The 23697-nt window shown below is 38.2% G+C and overlaps 1 protein-coding gene across 5 annotated transcripts in view; it reads right to left on the reverse strand.

The window, feature by feature from the left end:
• Window positions 1–23697, reverse strand: part of ARHGAP18 (Rho GTPase activating protein 18) — a 235078-nt gene that overhangs the window by 146319 nt on the left and 65062 nt on the right. The window contains exon 1 of one of the 5 annotated variants that reach the window (XM_072643297.1): window positions 16030–16524. The exons of the other annotated variants lie outside the window; for them this stretch is intronic. Coding sequence (XP_072499398.1) covers window positions 16030–16145 — 116 coding nt within the window. The 5' untranslated portion in view covers window positions 16146–16524. Of the gene's footprint in view, window positions 1–16029; window positions 16525–23697 lie in introns of those variants that run through there. 5 annotated transcript variants of the gene reach the window in all.

Here is a 23697-nt window from a genome sequence, read left to right on the forward strand (position 1 = left end):
TGAAAAAGAGGAGGAGAAAGCATATTAGGAAACTGTATAGTCCCTAAATGATCCCAGTAGCTGCAAATCAAAGAATGCCAAAGAAACAAAAGTGCTACCAATGATAACTTACAAAGGGGAGAAAATGACCTAAAGGATCCTGTCCAGGAAGCAAATTATTAGAAAATCAGGTGAATCGACCACATGGTGAAAACAAAACCTAACATCGTGCTGCAATGGTGCCCACAGAAACTTGGAGGAAGGCCTTTGTTGCATTTCACAGATTTTCTAGAAAGGCATTTTGGGAAATAAAAACAAGAATCATGAAGAATGAGAAGACATAAATGGGGTAGGTCTACCCTATCAAAGAAAATAGCTACATTTATAAGATCATAGAATCCATTAAATACGCCATGATGAATAAGGCAATGGACTTTGAGTCAGAACTGGTTTCAAACCCTGACATGGACACTTATCAGCTTTTTAACCCAGGACAAGTCACTTAACCTCTCTATGTCTCAGTTTTCTCTTCTATACAATTAGGGGGTTGGATTCAATGAACTTTAAGATTCTTTCTAGTTTTAAGAATATGACTTTATGACCAAGTATAGTGGCAGGACCACTATGCCTACAAATCTGCCTAGGGAAGGCAATCATAAAGTGAGGGTGGGCATAGGATGATGGCATGCCCCTATATCTATAGTTTTGACAAATTTGAATTACTTTGTCTGGAAATGTAGAATATCCTGAAGAAATCAAAGTAAACAATCATTATGTTACTAAAACAAGGAAATGAAATATTGATTCTTTAAAATCTCACATGTATGACCTCCATACCCAATCAAACCTTACACACCTTCCCTATTGAAACATTTTCAAAAACTAAACTAACCTTTTCATTCAAACCAAAATTGGTTATGTTGTCTTGAGACCTTTGGCTCCAAGGTAGACCAATACTATAATTCACTTCCAGTCTCTAGAGTAATATGTTTGTCTTTCGTGAGGCCAAGGAGTCATTACTTAGCAATAGTAACACTTTCTCACATTTTGCCCACAAAACCAACGTAAAATGCTCATTTGAATTAGACTGAAAAAATCCTCATTAAAAAAATCCAATCTGAACTGGAAAGACAGGAAGACTTCCAAATCACTTTAATTAAAACCAGTGTTATTGACATAGCTCTCGGAGCACAGAAAGCCTATTCATTCAATCTTTATTGAAATGAACTACAAACATGGTAAAAACAGAATATTTGTTCTTATGCCATACTCTCAAAAAGACTTTCAACAAATTTGCTATATCTCTGATAAAAAACTCAACAAAACAGTTGGTTTTGGAAGTCATAGTGTAAAAATATTTTCATATAAAGGCAAAAGGTTTCACTCTATTCAATGGCTGTCTGGATATGTCATTCATATCTTCATGCCTTACATAAGATAGGCATGAAAATATGTACTCACCACTACCATATACACAACAGAACTTACTAAATTGGGCATCGTATATCTATAATACCTCTCCATTAAAAATTTATGATTAACAAGCCCTGGAACCTTGCAGGCCTACTAAATATGATCTATGATCATCAAAAAGAATTTGGGTTTAACTATCCAAATAGGAAAACCAAGGAGATAAATGGTGCCAACTATCCAGGGAACAATCTGCAATTATATGGACAACCAAAGGAACAACGGTTCTTAGAGTGTATATCACACATCACTCCAATACATGTGCTAATCCTCATACCACTCTCAAGATCTTCCTGCAATGCTCTGGGGTTTCAGACTGCTCACTTCTGCTACAATCAGGCATTCGGTTCCTGCCCAGGGGCCCTGTGCTCCTGATTAGTGAGCCTTTAGCACATGTAGGATACACTCCAGTCATCATCTTGCCATGCCTATACTACATGCTTAGTAAAAGCTTGGCTATTCATTCATTAATACTAACGAAGAGCTCCCAGGATAAAGTCTTACAACGAGTTACCAACTATGACAACTGTCAGATTATATTACAACTAACTTCAGGAAACCTAAACATTTGTAGTACTTCTATCCAAACTAAGCTATGTGGAATCACTTTTTTTTAAACCTCCTTTTAACTTCTTTAGAAATATTTTTTTTTAATTTCCCAGTCAAAATCCTTTTCCAGAGTTTTCCTTGTAGCAAAATGGGGAGAATAAAGGCTAAGATAGAAAGAGTAACAAACTTAATTCCTGTCTAGATGAAATGATTGCCTCTCTACCCCCTGAAGTGATTGGTGCCATGACCTATCTGGGAAGTGTCTTCTTTTTTGAAATTCAAGGTTAAGATATTGATCAGAGGAAGGAACTCTTAAGGAGGATGTGGTCCAGGAAGGAAGTGAGTGCTTAATATTTTGGAATGTTAATCCCAAACTGTGTTTTAACATATTATGATCTTCTCTTTGTCCAGGATTCCTATAAATGTTACCTCAGTGTCTTGCAGCAGAGAAGACATGCGACATTATGCTAATTTGAATCTCTCTCTCACTCACTCACTCATAGACACAGCTTGGATATATTTCAATAAAACTGTTTCTGGAAAACTTGAGCCTAAATCACCACGTGTATTATTGGCATTAATTTTTTTCTTCAACAGCTACAAGTTAATTGTTCAGATAGCCCATTGCCATTTTATGAGTGTACGCCACTAAAACATCTTTTATACAGTGAATTAGTAAATAAAGGGTACATGCTCATTTTTAGCTCTTCCTTTTCCCAAACTCCTAGGGTTTGTAGGTAGCAGAGAGGCAAGGACCATTTGTGCTAGATGAAAGCTTATGACTTCAAAAAGCTGATGATGCACTCAGCATGCTACCAGGTACTTTACAGCATCTTGTAGGTAGGTCCAACTTCCTCATTTTACACATAAGGAAACTAAGTCTCAGAGAGGATAAGGAACTTGCCCTACCTTATACTCATAGTACTTTAGCAGTGATAACACTCAAGGCTGAGACACATTGGGGTACTGGAAAGATCACTAGATTTAGGAGACAAAAGACTAGACCAAATCCTAAATCTGTCACTTATCTCCTGCATCTTCAGTTTCCCTTTCTCTAAAATGAGGGGCTTGAATTACACAACTTCTCTTTAGATGCCTTCCAAGTCTAACTGTATGAGTCTATGAACCTATGTTCTCTGAATTAAGTTCTGTGTTATTCCTACTACAACAATAGTGCCTTCTTTTAGTTTCAATATTTGGTGTGGAAACTTATTTACTGTATATTTGTTCTGCTTGGGGGGAGGGAATAGTTTCTAGGGTCTATAAACTATCTGGAAAGTAAACTACTTCATTTTAATAGGTTTCACAGCGAAATTAATTGGAAAGACCTAATCTCCTCCCCTTCCCTACTCTTCCCCCACCTCCCTATAACACACTTTTCTGGAGATGAATGGCATTTTTTTCTTCCTTTACATGATAAATAGATAAGCTACAATTTACAGCATATACTTAATGGAATAAAATATAAATGCCGCCCAAATATGTGACCTATTCCCAAATGGTCCAGATCATCTCTGTGATGTAAGCAAGGTTTGGGATCTTTTTTTATTTTTTTGTTTTTGGCCCAGACCTGTGATGTCATTACTGAAGGAAATCCCAATGCAGAAACTACCTCTAACCATGCCATTCAAAATTATATTCCTTAGAAAATTGCCTGAGACCCTGAAAGGTTAGAATTAGAGAGCCCACAGGTCAGGGAAGGCCTTTACTTAAAGGGAGATCTTATAGACTCTAAGATCAGTTCCCCTGTCGACTATGTCAAAGCTACTTCTCACATTTGTGTATACTAGGCAAGGGATAAGAATTACCTACATATTGGGGAGGGGTTAAAGGAAGAAAGTGAAAGAGAGATAAAGGATTTACTCTCACAAAAAAAAAAAATCAGGCTCCTCCTGCCCAATTTCCCAATCATTTAGTAAAAAATGATTTGTAAATGGGTGGTTTTATGGTAAGCTGATGTCAATCAAGAGAAATTAAAGATATTTCACATACACACACACACACACACACACACCCCTCTGACACCTGGTATCATCTGGACGCTGAATCTATTGGAATTAAATTGTGGGGCACACTCCAATGCCCCCTTGGTGTCCTGGAAAGGTTCAGGAACACAATTACTGATAAGGGCCTCTGACTCCTTCTAAATAGGGCTGTGTTTCACCTTCATAAAGAAGATAGTATCTTTGGCTTCCATCCCACTGCTGACCTACCAAGATATGTGCAAACACTAGGAATCCAGGTCCACAAAAAACAGCAACAACCATAAAAACAGCCCAGACATGAAAGCTTTGTACACAATCTGGCAGATAGGTTAAACTTCATTTCCCAAGATGGACCTTCCAAATTGTATGTCTAGCTTCTCAATCTGACTTTGAACTTTCCAGCATTTTAAAGAGAAAAGAGATAAAGTGTAATTTGTTTTGGGATCTTTGGACACCACAATTGTTTTGTTTTGGGGGAGAGGGGTAGCTGAGGAGAGAACTAAAAATGAAAGAGGGTGTGGACCATTTTTTAAATTTATCATGACAGTATACCAGCAACACGTCAGGATACTGAATTGCTTTTACTTGAATTGTCTTAGGAAGATTCTGAAGATCACCTGGCAAGATAAGGTACAGGACACTAAGGTCTTTTTTCAAGCTGACCTGCCAAGCATTCAAACTCTACTGTGGAGAGCACAATTCTGATGGGCTGATCACATTGTTTGAATGCCAAACATATATTTGCCTAAAGCATGTTTTACAGAGAACTCACACAAAAGGCAAGAGTTCACATGGAGGGCAGAAGAAGCAATACAAGGACATTCTCACGGTCTCTCTGAAAAACTGTGGAATTGATTGTGAGACATGGGAGACACTGGCACAGGACTGCTCAGCATGGCATGCTTGCATCAAAGAAGGTGCTGTACTCTATGAGCAAAGCAGAATTGCAGTAGCTCAAAAAACACACAAGATGTGGGAATTTAGAGACATTTCCACTACAAATGTTCACTTGGACAATTTATACCCAACCTGTGATCGAGCCTTCTGAACTCATTGTTCTGATCAGTCACAGTCTGACACACTGTACCTTGACCCCAGCATAGTGATGCTTGAGAATGGGTCCACTTTGAGAATGAAGGATAACACACCAACCAACCAACACTACACAGAAATGTAATGTTCTCATGCGGCTCTCAAAGCCTTGGGTTAGGGAACATGAGACCTCTCCTTCTCTATGAGGTTCTTCCACATGCATGGTTATTATCTATACAGCTGCAGCTCTGAGAAAGTTTAGAAAGGGGCTTCCCAGCTTAAGAATGCAGGGGTAAGGAGACACACACACACACAAGAAAGAGAGAAAGAGACAGAGAGAGAGAGAGAGAGAGAGAGACAGAGAAAGACAGAGAGAGAGAGAGACAAAGAAGAAAATTTTAAGGTCACTATCTGTCCACAGCCTAAATACATTACTTTAAGTATTAACTTTCCCAAACCAGGCTGCAAACTTTAAAGCTTAGTTATTTAGTAAATAGGTTAACACTCACTGGGGCTTTTCGTTGAGTTCTCCATATAGAAGGAGATGAGAAAGAAGCTCCCATTGCAGCCCAGAATTGGAAGGGACAGTAAAGTTCATCTAGTCTAGCCTATTCTTTCTACAAATATACTAAATACCTTAATTTCTGTCTGAATATTTTACTAAAAGGTACCTACCTGGGTTCTCTTTCAGGATCTGCTACAAGTAAACTGTGTGACCCTGGGCACAAAACCTTTCTGACCCTTAGTTTCCTAACCTGTAAAATGACAGGCACTACATGGTTTGTAAAGGTCCTCTCCAGCTCTAAAAGTTTGTGTTCTTACCAAAACATATGGCCTCTGTCATTAAAATAGATTTAAGTCATAAAGTAAGTAGAGATTAAAAAAAATTAAAAGCAGACCAGATGAGAAGAGTTTGACAAGGGGTGGGTAGCCAAGTGGTATTCATACCTAAGACACTAGGAGTAGGACTTCTTGGCTGGGTAAAGTAGAGAGGGGACAGTTAGGTGGGTGATTCAGTGAGTCAGTCCGGAAGACTCATCTTCCTGAGTTCAAATCTGGTCTTGGACACTTACTAGCTGTGTGACCCTGGACAAGACACCCTGTTTGCCTCAGTTTCCTCATCTGTAAAATGAGCTTAAGAAGGAAATGGTAAACCACTCCAGGATCTTTGCCAAGAAAACCCCAAATGGGGTCATAAAGAGTCAGATGCAACTGAAAATGACTAGACAAACAAGAACAACAGAGAAGGTAAGTTTGCCACTGTAGGCTAAAGCCAGATGCTTGAGAGCTAAGGAGAACTGGAATTTATCCTGAAGGTAATTGAAAAAAACACTTGCTGTTTTTGAGAAAAAAGATAATATCCCAAGCAGTTCTTTTTATTTGTTTATTTATTTATTTGTAATATTTGTTTTTTAAAGAATTATATCCTGCTGGGACAATCTTGAAAAGATCTCTTTGAAACTGTCTCAAAATACTTGTATAGCGGCAGTTCTGAAGTTTCCATTTCTATTGTTTTCACTTCCCGCATAGCTGCCTTATCACCCTGAAGATGCCTCAGTCCATGAAGGCAGGTCTCTTTCCCCTCTGGTGAGTTCCTGCTGAGAACCTTGCTTTAAGGAAGCGCCCAAGTCAGCCACAGCCCTTACTTCTCTTTTCACTGAATTATAGGTGCACTCCTCTTCCACTCTCCTTTTCAGCTTCCCTTTTATATATATCTTCCTGCATTAGAATATAAGCTCCTAGAGGGAAGGAACACTTTTTCTTTTTGCTTTATTTATATTATAAGTGCCTGAAACAAAGTGCTTAGTAAATGAGTACATGTTCTCTCTCCCTTCTTTTCCATCTGTCTACCAACAATTCATTTAAGAGGAAAAAATTTCTACTTCATATAGTTTCCTTTACAAAAGGCTGTATATATTATTATTAAAGTATAAGTTAAATATTAAAGTATAAGACAATATAGCACAATGATTTTTTTGTCAAGTTCATTAACACAAGAATTTGGATAGGCAATCAATGGACAGTATAGGACAAGAAACCATAGAATGTTTTATGCAAATAGAGAAACAAAAAATTCTTCTATCAAGGATCATTACAAGAACTTGACTTTGGCATTCTGGTCGAGAGAGAAATAGAGATGCACATTTAGTAACTCTAGTAAAACATTAATTATAGAGTAAGTTGGTCAAATTACATGTTTCTAGACTACCTAAAAATAGCCTAAGATCCTCTCAGTTCACCACTTACCTTTTCTTATCCAATTCGATTCAGTTTACTCATATACAAAACCAAAAAAGGAAAGGAAGGGTAGGGATATAAATGACAGACAGTTCTTCCTAAACATAGTAAAGCTCTATGGAAATGGAAATATTTCAGAATTAAACTGAGAGCAACTAAACTTTTGCAAGACACACCTTCTATTTCTCACGATTTTCTCATCTCATTAGGTACATCATCACAACCCCAAAAAGGAACATCATATCCCATTCTCAGGGAATCACTATCCCAAAATAAATATTGGAGCCAATGGTCATCTTGTCCTAGGAAGAATCTTGTATATAATATTATACTTCAGTATTTCCTGGAGTGGTAATTTTGTGAAGGTGGGCACTCCCTCTGCTAACAGAGGTCTCTGACCCTCCGATTCTTAAAATATAATCGTTAAAAGTTGTTAAGGATGAAGAATTCACCCACCTCTGTTACAAAATTGGCAATATGCCTCTTCAGATCATCTCAGCTAATACTCAGAAGCAGATACAATGGCTGTCTGTCCCCAAGCCCACTCTCAAACTCTTTCCAGCTTGGTAGAATCTGCCAGAGTTTATGAGCAGTTTTTGAGGACCAAGGTTCACCTCCAGTGAGGAATGAGGCATCAGAGTAGGACTTTGGTGGAATGCAATATTATTATCAAATTTCAACAACAGGAAGGAAACTCCACCTTTACATAAATTGATACAACTACTTTAGGGTCACCCCCTCGATTCATAGTCACTTTTTTGAGAAGGGAAGTGTTTTTGTAATATAAATTATTGTTAATGTTAAATGTTCTAGGGAAAAAAATCTAGATAACACACCTAGGCCAGGTAGGTTTACATAGCCACTGTCAAATCATACCACTCTGAATATTTCTGATGAATTGATTTCCCCAGTTTCCATCTTTAAAACTTGCCTCCACATCAGGCACATGAGTTTCAATTCCACTGATTCTATGCATTTTACAAATTTTCTACTGAATAAGTATATAAATGATTATGTTTTAGTCTGATTCATCTAGGATCCCTACATTCTGAAAACAAATGAGGAATTTTAGTATGCTTATCATTAACATGAATCAGAAATACAGACATGTTTAAAAGAGGGATGGAAAATCATATATAGTACATGTAAGAGGAACATAGGAATTTGGCAGTATGTTAGCAAAGCTTTTCCTCTCTCTTGCCCCACCTCAGGTAATTCTAGGGGCTTACTGCATTGTTTCAAGGCAAATTGCACAGTCAGATGATAGTCACTGAGGGACATAACAGGAGATGATGAAAAGGCAAAGAGAAGGATAAGTGTTTATCCTTGGCCTAAAAAAAGACTCAGTGGGAGGTGATGACCTCCCAGAAGGCACACTGCCAGCACCCTGAGACACAGAATTTAGTGGTTCTAACTCAGCCAAGAGTAAGAGGGGTGCCCCTTTGGCTGACTCAGAAAAATCTTATCAGTGCCTGAGCAAACCTTCTTTGTAGTCTTACAGCTAGGTGAGGATATGAGGTTGATTAACTAGGAAGTAGAGAAACAAGCATATATTAAGTCCTACTATGTGTCAGGCACTGCGCTCAGCACTTTATAAACAGTATTTCATTTGATCCTCACAACAATCCTGGGAGGTAGGTGTTATTACTATTATCATCCCCATTTTACAGTTGAAAAATTGGCAAACTGAGGTTAAGTGACTGACCCAAAGTCACACAGCCAAAAAAGTAGTGTCTGATGCCGAATTTGAACTCAGATCTTCCTGACTCTTATCCACTGTACCATCTAGCTTCCACTAGAGTGGCATTGGGATAACTAGACTAGAGGCATGAAAGGAGGTGATTACTCTAAAAATACACCTCCTTCTAGGGCCCAGATTCAATGCCTGGAAGCTAAGAAGTCAGAGGATGATCAACTGCAGCATCAGGGCAAAGCTTCATCAGGAGGACTAGAACATTATTAACAAGAGAATTGTGCAAAGGATATCTTTGAAATAGATCATCCCCACCTTGGGCATGACTGTTAGAAAAACTATATTTATTTGAATGGGGGAAGGGAAGAAATTTAGAATCGTTCTATTCTTTGACATTTCTATCCCAATACTTTGCTACTGATTTACACTTTCTGCCTAGTCTGTTAGTAGAGGAGGCACTGGAAAGGGGCTCAAATCATATATCATCCCCGACTTTGAATTCAAGCAACCTCTGATTACAAAATTAAGTAGGTTATGGGTTACCTACATTATTTAAACAATTTGCTGCTCATATCTTTGCAGAATATCTATTCAATTTGGAAATACAGTAAGAATAGAAAACCTAGGCATTGGTATAGTAAGATGAACTTAAAAACTCAATTAACTGATCACTGGAAGCAAAAAGGGGGGAGGAGGCAGTCCTCAGTTTAAGAAAAGATTATTTTCCTAAAGTTCATTTGTAATTTAATTACTTAGTTGGTGAGATTCAGAATGCATTTTCCCATAGAAAAAACAAGTACTTCTCTTCCTTTCAAAAGTCTGCCAAGATTATAATGAAGAAAAGGGGGCAGGAGAAGGGAGACTAGGAATCAATTGATATTAAATTTTATCTTAGGAACTGTCGGAAGGAAAGAAAACTGATTATATTATGGCTTTTGTTATGGAATACTGGGTAAAGTGCACAATCAAAGTAGGCTTTCAAAGCACAACATAAAATCATAGGACCATAGATTTGGAGCAGGAAGAGCCTTTGGTGGTCATCTAGCCCAACCCTCTCACTTCACAGATGAGGAACTGAGAGCCTGACATATTAAATAACTTGCCTAAGGTCATCCTGGGAGTACCTAAGACTAGAAAATAGCCAAGCCCTCCAACCTTTTTCTACCATACTAACTTTCCTCCCATAGACTAAGTAGAAATTCATATTTTACTAAAGATATACAATCACATCATTAAATCTAGCTGATTTATTCATGTTCATTGTTAAATTGAAAAAGAAGTGGGGAAGTCCATAAGAGAAATATTTTGTAACGATAAGAAGAGAAGTAGATTGCACATCAGAAGTCACTTCACACTAGGTTTTTACCTCAAGGTACATACATGCGGAGCCTGATAAAACGTGAACACTTTTGTCAGGTTTGGCGTAGATCTCAAGCATTTGCCACAATATATAATGCCACAAGCAGACCAAAAGAAAAACCACTGATAAAATGATTCTGAGTCAGGGGTGTGTCACCTTATTGGGTGTGATGTACTAGGGAGCCATTTCCAGGTGTTCTGATCTATATCTTGCCACTGGACCCACATGGCTCCAGAGGAGAAAGTGAGGCTGATGACTTTGCATACTTAAATCCAATTCACCTGTAAGTCATGGCATCACCTCCCTGATGTTCTTTCCAAGACAAAGGACAAACAACAATCACGATGGAAGTCTAACAAGGCATATGAATCCTCAGAATTTTTTTTTTTTAATAACTGAAGGAAATACTAAATTTCACTTAAAAGTGTAAGAACAGAAAAGAACGGGGATAGGTTGTGAAGGGCTTTGAATGCCAAATAGTATTTTATAGTTGATCCTAGGCATGATATAGGGGGCCACTGAAGTTTATGGAGTAGGGGGAGTGACAAGGGCAGACTTGTACTTTACAGCATCACTTTGACAGCTGAGTGGAAAATGGACTGGAGCTGAGAATTGTTGCAGTTGTACAAGGATAGGATGCTTTCCATTTTTTTTCCAGTGCTATTTTCAATGAGATCTAAATTCTGTTTTCATTTTTTGACTGAATCAGAACCTGAGGCATCTTTCAAATATGAAAACTTTTAAAAATCACAAAGAAAAGAAAAGTATTTGGCAGGAAAGAAGACGAAGAAACTTCTAGTAAAAACTTCCTTGTCTTTTTTTTTTTTTCTGCACTGTCTAGGCTCCTCCTTTTATATGTGCCAGTCTCCTTACTCTCCATGGTCATCTCTCTCATTAATGATGTGTACTTTTAGAAAGACTGCCCACTAATTTTTGTGCATGCCAAAGAAAATCAGTCTCTATCTGCCTACTTCCAAGGGTCATGGGTTCTATAGTACCTTAGGCTCCGTAAAGCCTTTTGGCGCCTATTCCCTTTGGCTTCCAGTGAACCTTTCCATACTCCCTATTGGATATGAAAGGAAATAAATTCTAGGGTCTGCTTTCCATGGGTACATAATAAGAGATTAATTTTCATAAAGAAACCTTTATTCAGTGCCTAACAACATTCTGTTTCACTGACACTGCTGCCATACTTTTGAATAGTTCAATAAGAAAAGTTATTTACCAAATATCCTTCCATATCCCCTTAGCAAGCTTCTCATACCCTAAAATAGGAGCCCTTGGGCTGGTGCAAAGGGAGTATCTATATCAGAGTAGTCATCGAATACTCCAAAGTGTGGCCTGAACCAGATTAAAATTTAACTGAGAAATACACAACAAAAAACAAATAATAGAACATAAATAATGTTAACCTGTGATTTTCTAAATCAATATACAGCCTGCAAGGATCATTATGTAAGGTTTAGTGTACCCCAACCCAACTTTTTCTAGTTGAATTTGACACCACTGCTCTATTTCACCACTGGGTCTCCTGTTCTCAAGCTCTCAAATATTTCCATCAGGGTCAATTTAAAATCTTTGCCTTTCTTTGTATCTCTAATGCTTAGCACAGTGCCTGAAAAATAATAGGCATTCAAACGCTTGTTGATTTGACTTGAATTTACAGAATTACAATTAGTCTAATGCACTTAGCAGTTGGCATAAAGAAAAAAAGATTTTAAATGATTTCCAATATTCTTTTTTTTTGTCCAAAGCTGGAAAAATTTTATCACAACCTAAATTTACCAGGTCTGTTCAAAAGCTTTTTTTAAAAAATTGAAAGAGTAATTAGTGAGATTTTAAATTATATTTATAGCAATAGATTGAGAACTGGAATTGGCTGAATCTATGCAGCAGTACCTCTTAATGATTTTCTTTTTGATTAATTAGTGCTGTTCCTACAGTATATTAGCCTCAGAGAATTTGTATATTGATAAACAAATACAGTGCTTTAATTATGCATGTTAAATGGTACTGCCAAAATAATCCTGGGCAAAAAAAAAAAAATGAATATAAGGAGAGTTGGTTTGTTCAGAAAGCTTAAAAAATTCACTACCTAAGATTTTTTTATGGACACCGTAAACAGAGGGGGAAACAAAAATAGAGAAATATATAGTAGCTAAGAATGTAATCTGTACTAAGGACGGCAGAAGAATAAAAAATATATAACACAATGGTGTCCATGAAAACAAGGGAGCAAATATATAAAACTGAAAAGACTTGATATTGCAATACTCATTGAGAAAATATGCTCTTATATAAAAAATTAATATATTTGGACATAAAAATATAAATAAAACTTATTTAAATAGTTTCTCAGAGAAAAAGTAGTTTCCTTCTGCAACACCTGATCATGTATATATCAGAACTCAAAGAACTAACATCTCATTTTTAGACATCAAAAAAACTTGCTCCTAAGAGTAAATTCTGAAAACAAGGCATTGGTGGAAAGAGCTCCAGAACCTGGTACTCAGGGAAGAGGGTGTGATAACTAAGAATAAGCCTAAAAAAAGTTTAGGATAACAGTATATGATAAAAACTCGATAATGACGTCTTAAAAAACAATCAAGCTTGGCAGCTAGGTAATAAAGTAGAGAGGGCAATGTGCCCTGTGGTCAGAAGGACTAAAGTGCAAACCTTAGATGCTAACTGACTGGGACCCTAGACAAGTCACTTAACCCCAATTGCCTCCCAAAAAAGATGGAAAAAAAATAAGCAAATTCAGTCAAACACCATCCAACAACAAAACAGCATTGCAGAAGCAATATTCAAACCCAAATACCTAGTGACCAATACAGACTTTTTCTAAACTAAATATTAAAACAAATAGGTAATTATATTTTTCTTTTTGCCCCAAGCAAAAATGTGAAACGAGGTTAGTTTAGCTGCTGCACTCCCTAAAAAGCACCCCTCGCCCTATTTCTCTTTTAAGCAAAATCAAAGTCTTCAAGACCAAGGACACAAAAGTTACTTAGGGCATCCCCTCCCAATCAGTGCCCCTGGGCTAACCCCTCCATTCCCACCAAAGACTCAACAATTATCTTATCTTTTAAAGTTTCACTCAATACATTAAATCCACCCACTAAAACTGGGTAAAAACAAAGATATCCCCAAAGGGTCCCACATCCAAATCCCAGATAACTTTAAGTACTTTTTAAGATTAGTTTACAGGAGACAATAGTCTAAGAAAGTGGAAAGACTTTAAAGAAGGGGATTTCAGATGGAATAAGAAAGGGAAGAAGTAAAAAGGCAAAGCAAATGGAGAGTTATTAGCCTGGCACCCTCTCTTCTTTCCCCCATAAAATCACCCCTTCGTGTTTGTTCAGTCTTCTTATATTTTCTTATCCTTCACATGATCCAGTGATATTGATCTATTGGATGCTTGTTTCTTGCACAAGGCATCTATTTCTCAGCACCATGGCTGTGCTCCATGCCTGGAATGCTCTATCTCTACATCTGCCTCCTGTTTTTCCTGTTTTCCTTCAGTACTGTTCAAATTCCACCCTCAGCAAAAAGCCTTTCCCAATTCCCACTTAAATTATCCAACATTTAATGGTTCTTGGTTGTATATAGTAGTTTGCAGGCAGTCCCCTTTATTGGCAGTGAGATCCCTGAGGGCAGAGACCATTCTCGTCATTCAGGTTTTCCTCAATACTTAGCTCAGTGCCTGAAGCACATAGAAAGAGTTAGATAAATGTTTGTTGACTCCATCTGACTAGTTAAATAGTGTTTAATAAATGCTAGATGACTGGATTTAACTTGACATAAAAGTGTAGAACTTTCACTTGGATTCGCTTTCTCCTCTGGCTATTGCCTGTAAGGTGATGAACACTTTTCGGCTGAACTTTGATCTCAAAAATATAGGGCCTCCCTCTCTCCAGGGTGCACATTGTAACTAGTCTACATCATCTTATCAAGTGAGTTCTGGTTCAAGCCCTCTCACAAATCCTTCGCCGGGGGTCCACCCATCTAGCTGGGGCTCTCTCTTTAGGAAGGTGAAGAAGCCAAGTTAAAAATCTAGTAGGAAAAGCCTCCACAAAGGGAAATGGAGCCTTGAGGCAAGGACACAACCTGGAGCCACCTCCTAATTAAAATCATTCCAGAATGTGCTGACCTTGCACAATTCTGGAAGCCTTTCAGCTGTCATGTGAGACCAGGTTATGGAAGTGATGGCATTTCTGAGGCACACTGGTTACTGCAAAACAAGATCCTAAAAGAAATAGTGAGCTACTTGTACTCCCTCTCTCAGCAAACTCAAAATTTGTTTTAAAAGACTAAAAAGTTAATCTACTAATCCTTTGAAACAACAATTCCAGAGCACTCTAATGCTTACAAAGCATTTTCTATACAACCACGAGATGAGGTACGCAGCACAGAAGTACTTTGAACCCCATTTTACACGGGAGGAAACTGAGGCACTCAAGGTGGTTTAAAGAAGTGGCTAAGATCACAAAGCTAGCAAGAAAAATGGTATTTGACCCCAGTTCTCCTTACTCCAAATCTCAATACTCTTTCTACCATACATCCATTTCTCTTAACCTAGAAAAAGTAGAGGCTGATTGGAAAACTTGGTGTGGTTTCAGCATCGGGGGAAAAAAGTTTGAGCACAGGCTAAAATCCTCACCAAAAGATCAACAAAACTGGTATTCCTTTCATGTCATCTCTCCTAAACTTATTAAGTTTAAAATTCAGATAAAAGGGGTTTTTTTAATAAGACAGAGATAGAATTCTCCTGAGGTAAAAGCAGTCAGAAAGGGCTGTAGGGATTAGGGTTATTTTGTTGTTAATGTTTAGGAAAATGTTTTATTAAGCATCCAGGAGGTCACATTCTAATGCAGTGTGCCATGGGTACCTGCCATTTGTTTTTGCAGGCTTTGGAGCAAGTTTCTTACCTACTGGGCCAATATTTACAATAAATACCTAATGTTCAGCTCAGGTCACTAGGAGAAAAGAGAAATAAATAGAAAGGCCCAGGGAAAAGCGAACAAAGTACATAGATAGAGAAAAAGGTACTATGTACAGCCCAGTGATCTTATAGTATAGTTGTCCTCCAGGCCTATAAAGTCATTTAATATTAACTTCATCACACTTGGTTGGCCTGATGATTGCAATTGTTTTTTTTTAAGGGACACACACACACACACACACACACACACACAACTAAAGATACAATTAGAGTGTGGCAACAAAAATATACAGCATACAGCCAGAGGCCAGTATCTTTGGCTTTTTACCTGAGAGGTTTGCTTTCAGTGGGAGAAACTACACTGATCTAATAATAACGAGCTGTACCACAGCGTCCCTTACCGCTTGGCAGACCTTTCCGCCAATAGTAAGTACCCAAGCCCGTCCCCTCCTGCCCATTCAAGCATAAGAAGTATCTCCAGCCCGGTCATTTAATCTCCCCACGCTGACACAAATACACCTGCTACAATTCCCAGTCCTCCTGCATCTTCAGTAGGCATCCCCTAGGGCTCTGCCAACTCGGATCAGAATAGGGCCAGAAACCCAGAAAAGCAATGTGCCAAGCATTCGTTTCTGCAGCTGCCAAGTGCCGAGCTACCATACGATGACTCTCCTGCTCCCTGATCAGTTTCCCCGCCACTACTTTCTTGGAGCAGGTGGGAGGTTTCGGTTTAGTTTTGTAGCTCATCCCCCTCTCCCCGCACCTGGAGCACACTCACCTTGTCAGGGCGGCTTCTTCCCCTTGCGGGGCATTCTGCCCAGCCAGGGCACCATCCTTGCTGCTGGGATGGTAGGCAGTCAACACAACTCCCTGAGAACCAGAGAGCCAGTTCATGGTGAGAAAAGGAGCATAGTTTCTGGGGGACACTTGGGGAGAGAGACCAGGAACGAAGTTCCTGTCTTCCCTGGCAACTCAGCTCAGTAGCACGAGATGGCCCCTCCCACCCCCTGAGGGCAGCATTTGAAACAGTGTCATGGGGGGAGGAGCTACCCCTGTTAAATGTTTCCTGTCTCTCCAATTAGAGGCGGTGACTCCAGTATTGTTCAAGTCAGGATTCTTCCAGCTCTAGGGGTCTCAGCTGCGGTGGGAGATTGTACACGCATTCGCTACATTCCGCCAGCGTCCACCGATAATCAGTTACAAAAAAAGTGTGGAAACAGTATCTAGTCAGAGACAAAGCGAAGCTTCAGCACAGTTCCTTTCTTCCAATTCCTGTTTCCATCTGATTATTTCTGCTACTTCATGTAACTTGAGAAAGAGCTTTTCTTAACTCCTTTGGTGCCAGCTCTTAAGACTTCTTGCTAGGAAAATAACAATAAGGGGAAAATGGATTGACCTGTAGCAAAAGCAGTATAAAAAAAAAGCTGACTTTTTTTAAAGCGATGGTGGAGGCGGTTACATGTTTCAGCGAATTCAAACTACCTGTCATAAAGTGATCCTGACTCCATGTATTTTCTCCTTTCTGTGTCACACAAAGCTGCACAGCTCTATATCAAAGTGTAGCAGGGTTTCCTACTGCCTTGCTATCTAATACACAAGAAAAAACCTTAGTAAAATTTTTTTACAAAAAGGTGAGGGGATAGCTGGGGTTGAGTGAAAAACGCATTTTTGAATTAAAACAGACTCAGAATATCAGGATACCGGAGTTCAAAATTCTCTCCCCCTTAGAAAATTCAATTCACAATAAACAAATATTTATTAAGCATCTCCTATGGATAATGCATTTTTAACCATCTAGATTTCAAGATGTATTTGTTAAATTCGGACCTTGAAAAACAACTAAACTACCAAACTCCTTATGATTTTTTTAAAACATTTCAATGTTGCCATTCCGTAAGTATATGTTTTACTTCCTTCCCACACTTAAAACACAAAATTATTTGAAACAAGAGGCTTTGGTAACATTCTAAACTTTGTAAATGTTTTTTTGTTTGTTTTTTGTTTTGTTTTGTTTTTTTGCAAAAGAGAAGAAATGTACCCCTCCTTTATTCCTTCAGGAGCTGTCACAAAGTAAGCTATATGCATTTGGTGGTTTTCCCAAGCAAAATGGTTGAGAATATGGCACAGAGGGAAAACCTAAGGAGCATTCTTAGTCTCAATGTAGCTATCAAATTATAATAATACTTTCAGATAAACAAAATTATATATATGTATGTATGTGTATATGTGTATGTAAATATATATCATATAAATATATACATACACATATGTATGTGTATGTATGTGTGTGTGTGTGTGTACACAGACACACACACGTATATAGTATGACAGGGATAGGGTGGCTTTTGGCCCTGGTACAACTCTGGACCCTGACACTTGCTAATGGTAGCAAATATACTTCTTTCCCACCAAATTGCTTTCTTTTCTACTTCATCTTTCTTCCCTCCCCTATTTCTTTTTTTCTTACTCTCCTACAGCTTCTTTCTTCCCTCCTTTCTGCAGTTTGTCTCTCAATGATACATAATGTCTGCTGTCAAGTATGGGGATAAGATAAGAGTTAAAGAATCTGGGCTTGGAACCCTAGCTCTACTACTTATCACTTTCTTTGACATTAGGCAAGTCATTTTATAAATCATACAAAATGTTCACATTTCATACATTACTAAAAAATTTATAAAATGTTGTCCAGGTCTCAGAATGACTACAGATTTCTCCCAAAGGACAACCTGTACAGGTCTATACATGTCCATGTGATTTGCATTACATTATGCATGTTATTTTCATTTTACTCCATTAGCTTCCATACACATGAAGGAAGGGATATTCCTCCCCCTTTATTACCCAGTGATTGTTCAGGTAGAGGTGGACAAGCAGTTATTTGGGTTCTGGTTGGGCACACATAGTCTCAACTGCAAGACAAAGTATTGTTTATGTACTTTTGTTCAGGAAATGTTATGCAATTTCAATGTTTTCTAGGGTCCAGAAGAAAATCAAATTTATAGTCCAGATCCATCTATTCTACCTATGTGCTACTATGAATAGATTGCTTTTATTCCTCTGTCAATTTGCTTTCTAAAACCTCTTCACTGACAAAAGCACAACCCTAGCTCTGGCTTTCATCAGCTCTTAACTAGACAGTTGTTGGATGCCCTTTTAATCAGTCTCCTTGCTTTCAGTATCTCCCTTCTCTAATCCCTCCTTTACATAGGTGCCAAGAAATTTTTCCTAAGGTATTCTCCTGCTTATAAACCTTGGGTTGCTCCCCATTGACTACAGGATAAAATATGAATCTCCTTGTGTGGCATCTAAAGACTTTCCCAACCTTGTTCCCACTAACCTTTCCAACTTTGTTTTATACTATTCCTCTTCATAACACTGTCATATAGTTCAAACAGACTACTACACCCTGAATGCAGTACTCCACCTTCCACACTACCTGTCTGTTCCCTCCTCCTCCCAGGTTTAGAAGGTACCCCATCTCATCTTCTCATTTTAGAAGCCTTCTTTTTCTTCAAGATTCAATTTAGGTGTAATCTCTTCCAGAAAGTCTTCACTGATTCCCCCTCCATGTACTCAGTACTCAATTTTCCTTGCATTATGCTTATTTATTACAGATTGCATTTCCATCAAGAAATACACAGTAACCTTATAAATAAAACCAAAAAAATATTTTTGTGAAAATATATAGACCTAAGTGATTGGAGAATTATTCATTGTTAATGGGTAGGTTGAGTCAATATGACAAATAATGATGATGATGATGATGATGAAATTAATTTATTTATTCATGGTATACCAATCAAACTACCAAAGAATTACTTGACAGATCTAGGAAAAATAATACTAGAATTCATATGAAGGAATAAAAGGCCAAGAATCATGGAGAAATAATGATAAAAAGTGGGGAGAAAGGATCCCTAGCAGTATAAGATCTCAAACTATATACAAAACAGTAATCACCAAAAGTGACTTGGTATTGAGAAAAAAAGGATTGGTAACGGTTAGGTAATAGAGAAGTCAATCAGTGGAACAGATTAAGTATACAACACACAGAAGCAAATGAACCCAGTAACCCAAAGTCCCCAATTATTGGAAGAAAGGAAGCATTATTTGATAAAAATATAGTGGGGACTTGGTGCATACCTAGATCATTTAAGATGGTACTAGTCTCATGGAAGATGCGGTAGATATCATATGGTTAATAAGCCACTCAGATGAAAGCCTTGACCCTAGGTTTTCCTAAGTAAATGACACCCTATCTACCGACTAGGTTAGGCTGCCTCTCAGATAGTAAATGCCTAGCGAATGTTGACTGAATTGGATTTCCTATCTCTAAAAAGTGTTTATCTTTTAAAATGTAGTTGCCTTGGTGTGGGAATCTAAGCACCACAAAGGACATGGAAAAACATGGTTTCACACTCTAACCAACTGGCCACCAAACTTCGGGAACTCAACCTGTTTGCTGACTGCTTTGTGCCAGGCACCTGGCGAAGGACGGTCCCCGCCCTCGAGGAGGTCACAATGGAACGGGGGAGACAGCATGCAGACAACTCTGTCCAAACAAAACGCAGCCGGGATAATTTGAAGTTTAGGAAACTGAGACTCATGGAAGATTTAAATGATCTGGCCCAGGTCACACAGGTAATGACTTTGGGAAGCCTCAACACTTCCGAAGAAGATTCTGGGGCCCCACCTGCCTTCACAATATGCAAGCTACTCTGCTGTTAACTACCTTCCCCTGCCCCAGCCACTTAGGGAACCAGCACTAGCAACATTCTTCCTCCCCACCACAGCAAACAGGTGTCTGCTCCTCAGTTCCCCCAAAGACAGGACTGGGTCTGGCTCCCCCGGTTAAATAGGAGGTGAGAACCCCCCCAATGCTGGGCAGTTTCTAGGGACTTCCTAGACATTGGGCTCCCAAGAGTCTCAGATTGAATGACTCATCTCCCTCCTGATCCAAGCAAGGCAGAGCAGCTGCCAACTTCCCCATCCAAGGGCAGAAGAGCAGGCCCTTCTCCAAAGAAACCATCAGACAGGCGGGTGGGTGGGTGGCATGAGGCTGGGGAAGGAAGGCTATTTTCTACCTGGGTGACTCCAGGCAAGTCAGGTCACAGGCCCTCTCTGTGCATTAGTTTTCTCCTTTGTAAAATGGGGGAAGGACTTAATCCCCCATGGCTGAACATTCTACCTCTCCAGATTGTTGGTTCCCTTCCAAGCTGAGATCACGCACTGCCTTCCCCAGGAAGCCTTTCCTGACTGCTCCCCAGGTGCTCGGTCACCTTCCCACCACGAACTCCCTACCTTCCATTCCCTCCTGGCATTCTTCTGTATTGTCCCAAAATTAACATAACAAAGTTAAAGGCAGTCTGTTATCAACCGTAATGTGGCATTGTTAATGTAACAAAATACATTTGAAATCTTAAAAAAAAAAATGTAGTTGCTTTTAAAAAAGCTCTCCTTATACGTAAGGACACCTTTTACAAGCAGACAATACTATTATACACTCTTCTCCCACTTCTGAGAAACAAATTCTGGGAACCTCATGTAGCTGAAGGTGTTAAAAGGTTTCCATTGCTGATTATATGCCAAACATTCCTGTTATGAAACATCTTTAAAAGTAATTATGAACTTAAGACAGTTAAAACATTTTTTTCATTCATTCATACTAAATAGAGCAGATACTAAATGACACAGGAAGGAAGGAAAAGCCTCTGTTTTAAGCTAGCAGTTTTTAAACAAACAGCTTTTTTAGAAGGTTCTGAAGCTACTGATATTTTGCAAAGTTGCATTCAAAAATAAATACATGAACAAACGTCTCCACTGCAATGCTAGTCTCAAAGAGTGGATTCTTTTTGACACTTTGATTTAGCAGTCTATTAAGTAATGTACAGTTTTATTACAGAACAGTTATTGAGCTTGGAGGTTATACAAGGATTGCAACATTTTTCACAAGTGATTTCTTTTGCTTTCAAAAATAATCAGTTTAAGGGGAAAAGTCCTATAGAACTTCAGATTTCCATCAATAAGAGATTTAATTAATGAAAGAAGCAAAAGAAAATTACACCTTTTTGTCATAAAGATTACTGTATAAACTGTCCCAAACCTTAATTTGTATGCTGAAAATGGTCTGTTTCACAGCAAGAAATTAAACCAAAAATAATATTAAATTATATTAATTTCACCACATTTACTTCCACAAACATTCCTTAAGCACTGTATTGAAGAACTGAGAAGTTCTAAAGATATAATTAATTGTAATCCCTTTAGAGTAATTAGTTTACTTTAAGCTTAAGGATAATATCATGGCCCCTAAGGTCCAAGAAGTTTCCTCCTCTGCAACTTTCCAGAGTTTATTTTAGATGAAATGTTAAAAAAGTTCAAGCACCATGGCTGAGACCCCAATTAGGAAACTTCAAAACATTTAGGTAAGAGTTGGATATTGTGCCTAAATTTACACATATGTCTATAGCTAATTAGCTATAATTATAATTATCTGTTTTTGAGGCAAAACTCATGATTGGGGAAGGAAATAACAGACTGTATTGTAGTTTAAAAAGCAGACCTGTCTTGGGACTTCCCTTAGTCCTTGAGTAGGTGGGTACACAGGTTTCACAAGTTTGGGTCATTTCCTAACCTTTCATATCTCCCTTCCTGCCACATCTCAATAATACCTTTTCTTTTTTTTTTTTCACTCATTGTCCCAGGGTTGCTGTATCTTGTATGATACCAGCTCCTTTGGATCTTTTTCCAGCTAAAAAGCTCTATTTAGTTCTGAGATAGAGCCTTCCTTTTATGCTGATTTTTTATGGCATGAACATGACTCATAAAATTACTTTGACTGGTTTAAGGAGATGTACAGGCCCAGTTCACATGTGGTTCCAATTGATTGAGTTAATCAGTATTTTTACCTAATGAAGGTAATATCTTTTTTTTGGTAATATCTTTAAGGAAGGTCACATAATCAATTGCTCCCTGCCTTTACACTAGAATAGTTCTCGCTCACAGGGCTTATAATCTATTTATATAATTTGTATAATAAATCCACAAATATATAAAATACAAAATAGAATATGAGTACATGAGAGACACAAATAAAATATTACAACTCAAGCTATAAAGGTAATTTCCATCTTGAGGAAAATTTAAAGAGAAAACTACATTTTGCCTGGGTCTTGAAAAATTTGTGGGATATCTACCAAAGATGGGACTAATACAGAGCATGTCAGGAAACAGAAGATACTCTCAGCAATACAATGATCGAAGGAAAAAGAAAAGAAACGAATGAAAGAAAACAAGAGGAAGGAAAGAAGGAAGGAAACAGAGTAGAGACACAACATAAATTTACTGGAAAGAGCCCTGTTTATGGGGTCAGGAAACCTGGGATTAAATCCTGATTCTATACTTACTAACTCTGTGGTCATGACATCACTTAACCTTTGATTTACTACTTATTAATAATAACATTCTAATAGCATTTCATTGTCAAAAACTTTTAAAACAGCCATGCAAACACTATAAAAGTCTTAAAAATTCATCCCACAATAGGTATTATTTCCTTATTCTCATTCCCTCTGGCCCAGTAATATGGAAACTACATATAGCTTCTGCTTTCAGTTTCTTTCCTGCATTCATAATATAAAGTCCAGTTTACCATTAAAAAAATTCCTAAGACCAATACTACAATCTCTTTAGCCATCACTGTCCCTGGTCCAGAGCTGAGGAGCCCAATTTTGTCTTTGCCCAGCTAACTTTGTTCATTCATTCATTTAGTTAACCTTTATTATGGCACACTACATTAGTGTACAGAATATTGTGCCAGGTGTGAGAAGAGAAACAAAAATTAGATAATTTACTCTCTATTTTCAAGAAGCATACATCTAGTAGAAGAATAAGCCATAATCATAAATAAATAAAATCATAAACACATTCTATAAATACAATTTCCTTTAATATCAGGGCCCATCTCACCATAGAATAACCCTGTACCATACCAACCCCTTATCCCAGTAGCAAGTTCTTTCTAGGGGTCTCATTCTAGGGTAGACTCAAGCTGGTCATGCTTCATTCCCTTCCTGGCTGTACTTCTTACTCTCTGGACTTCACCTTTCAGGTGGTGTAACCCTTGTGGATACATTCTGCCTCCCCCTACTTTTCAGCCTCATTTTTTGTATTGACTTCCCCAACAGAACCACCACAAACTGGACCTAGAGCCAAATAATCAAAAGAAAGCAGGTCAGATTGGTTCTGAGAAATTTTACAGAACCTTCAAAAATCCCAAGCTAATCCTTTACACAAAACCCATCTTTCAGCATCAGTATTCTCTAGGTGATACTATATGTCTATGAATCATGGCACACTGTCTGAGGAAGCAAAAGTGTGGGAGGGCCAAAAAGGTATTAGGCATGGTAGTATGGGGAGGCTGCAATATATTTATCCTCCACCCTCC

This window comes from Notamacropus eugenii, chromosome 2, assembly GCF_028372415.1.
Source record: "Notamacropus eugenii isolate mMacEug1 chromosome 2, mMacEug1.pri_v2, whole genome shotgun sequence".
Taxonomy (NCBI): Eukaryota; Metazoa; Chordata; class Mammalia; order Diprotodontia; family Macropodidae; genus Notamacropus; species Notamacropus eugenii.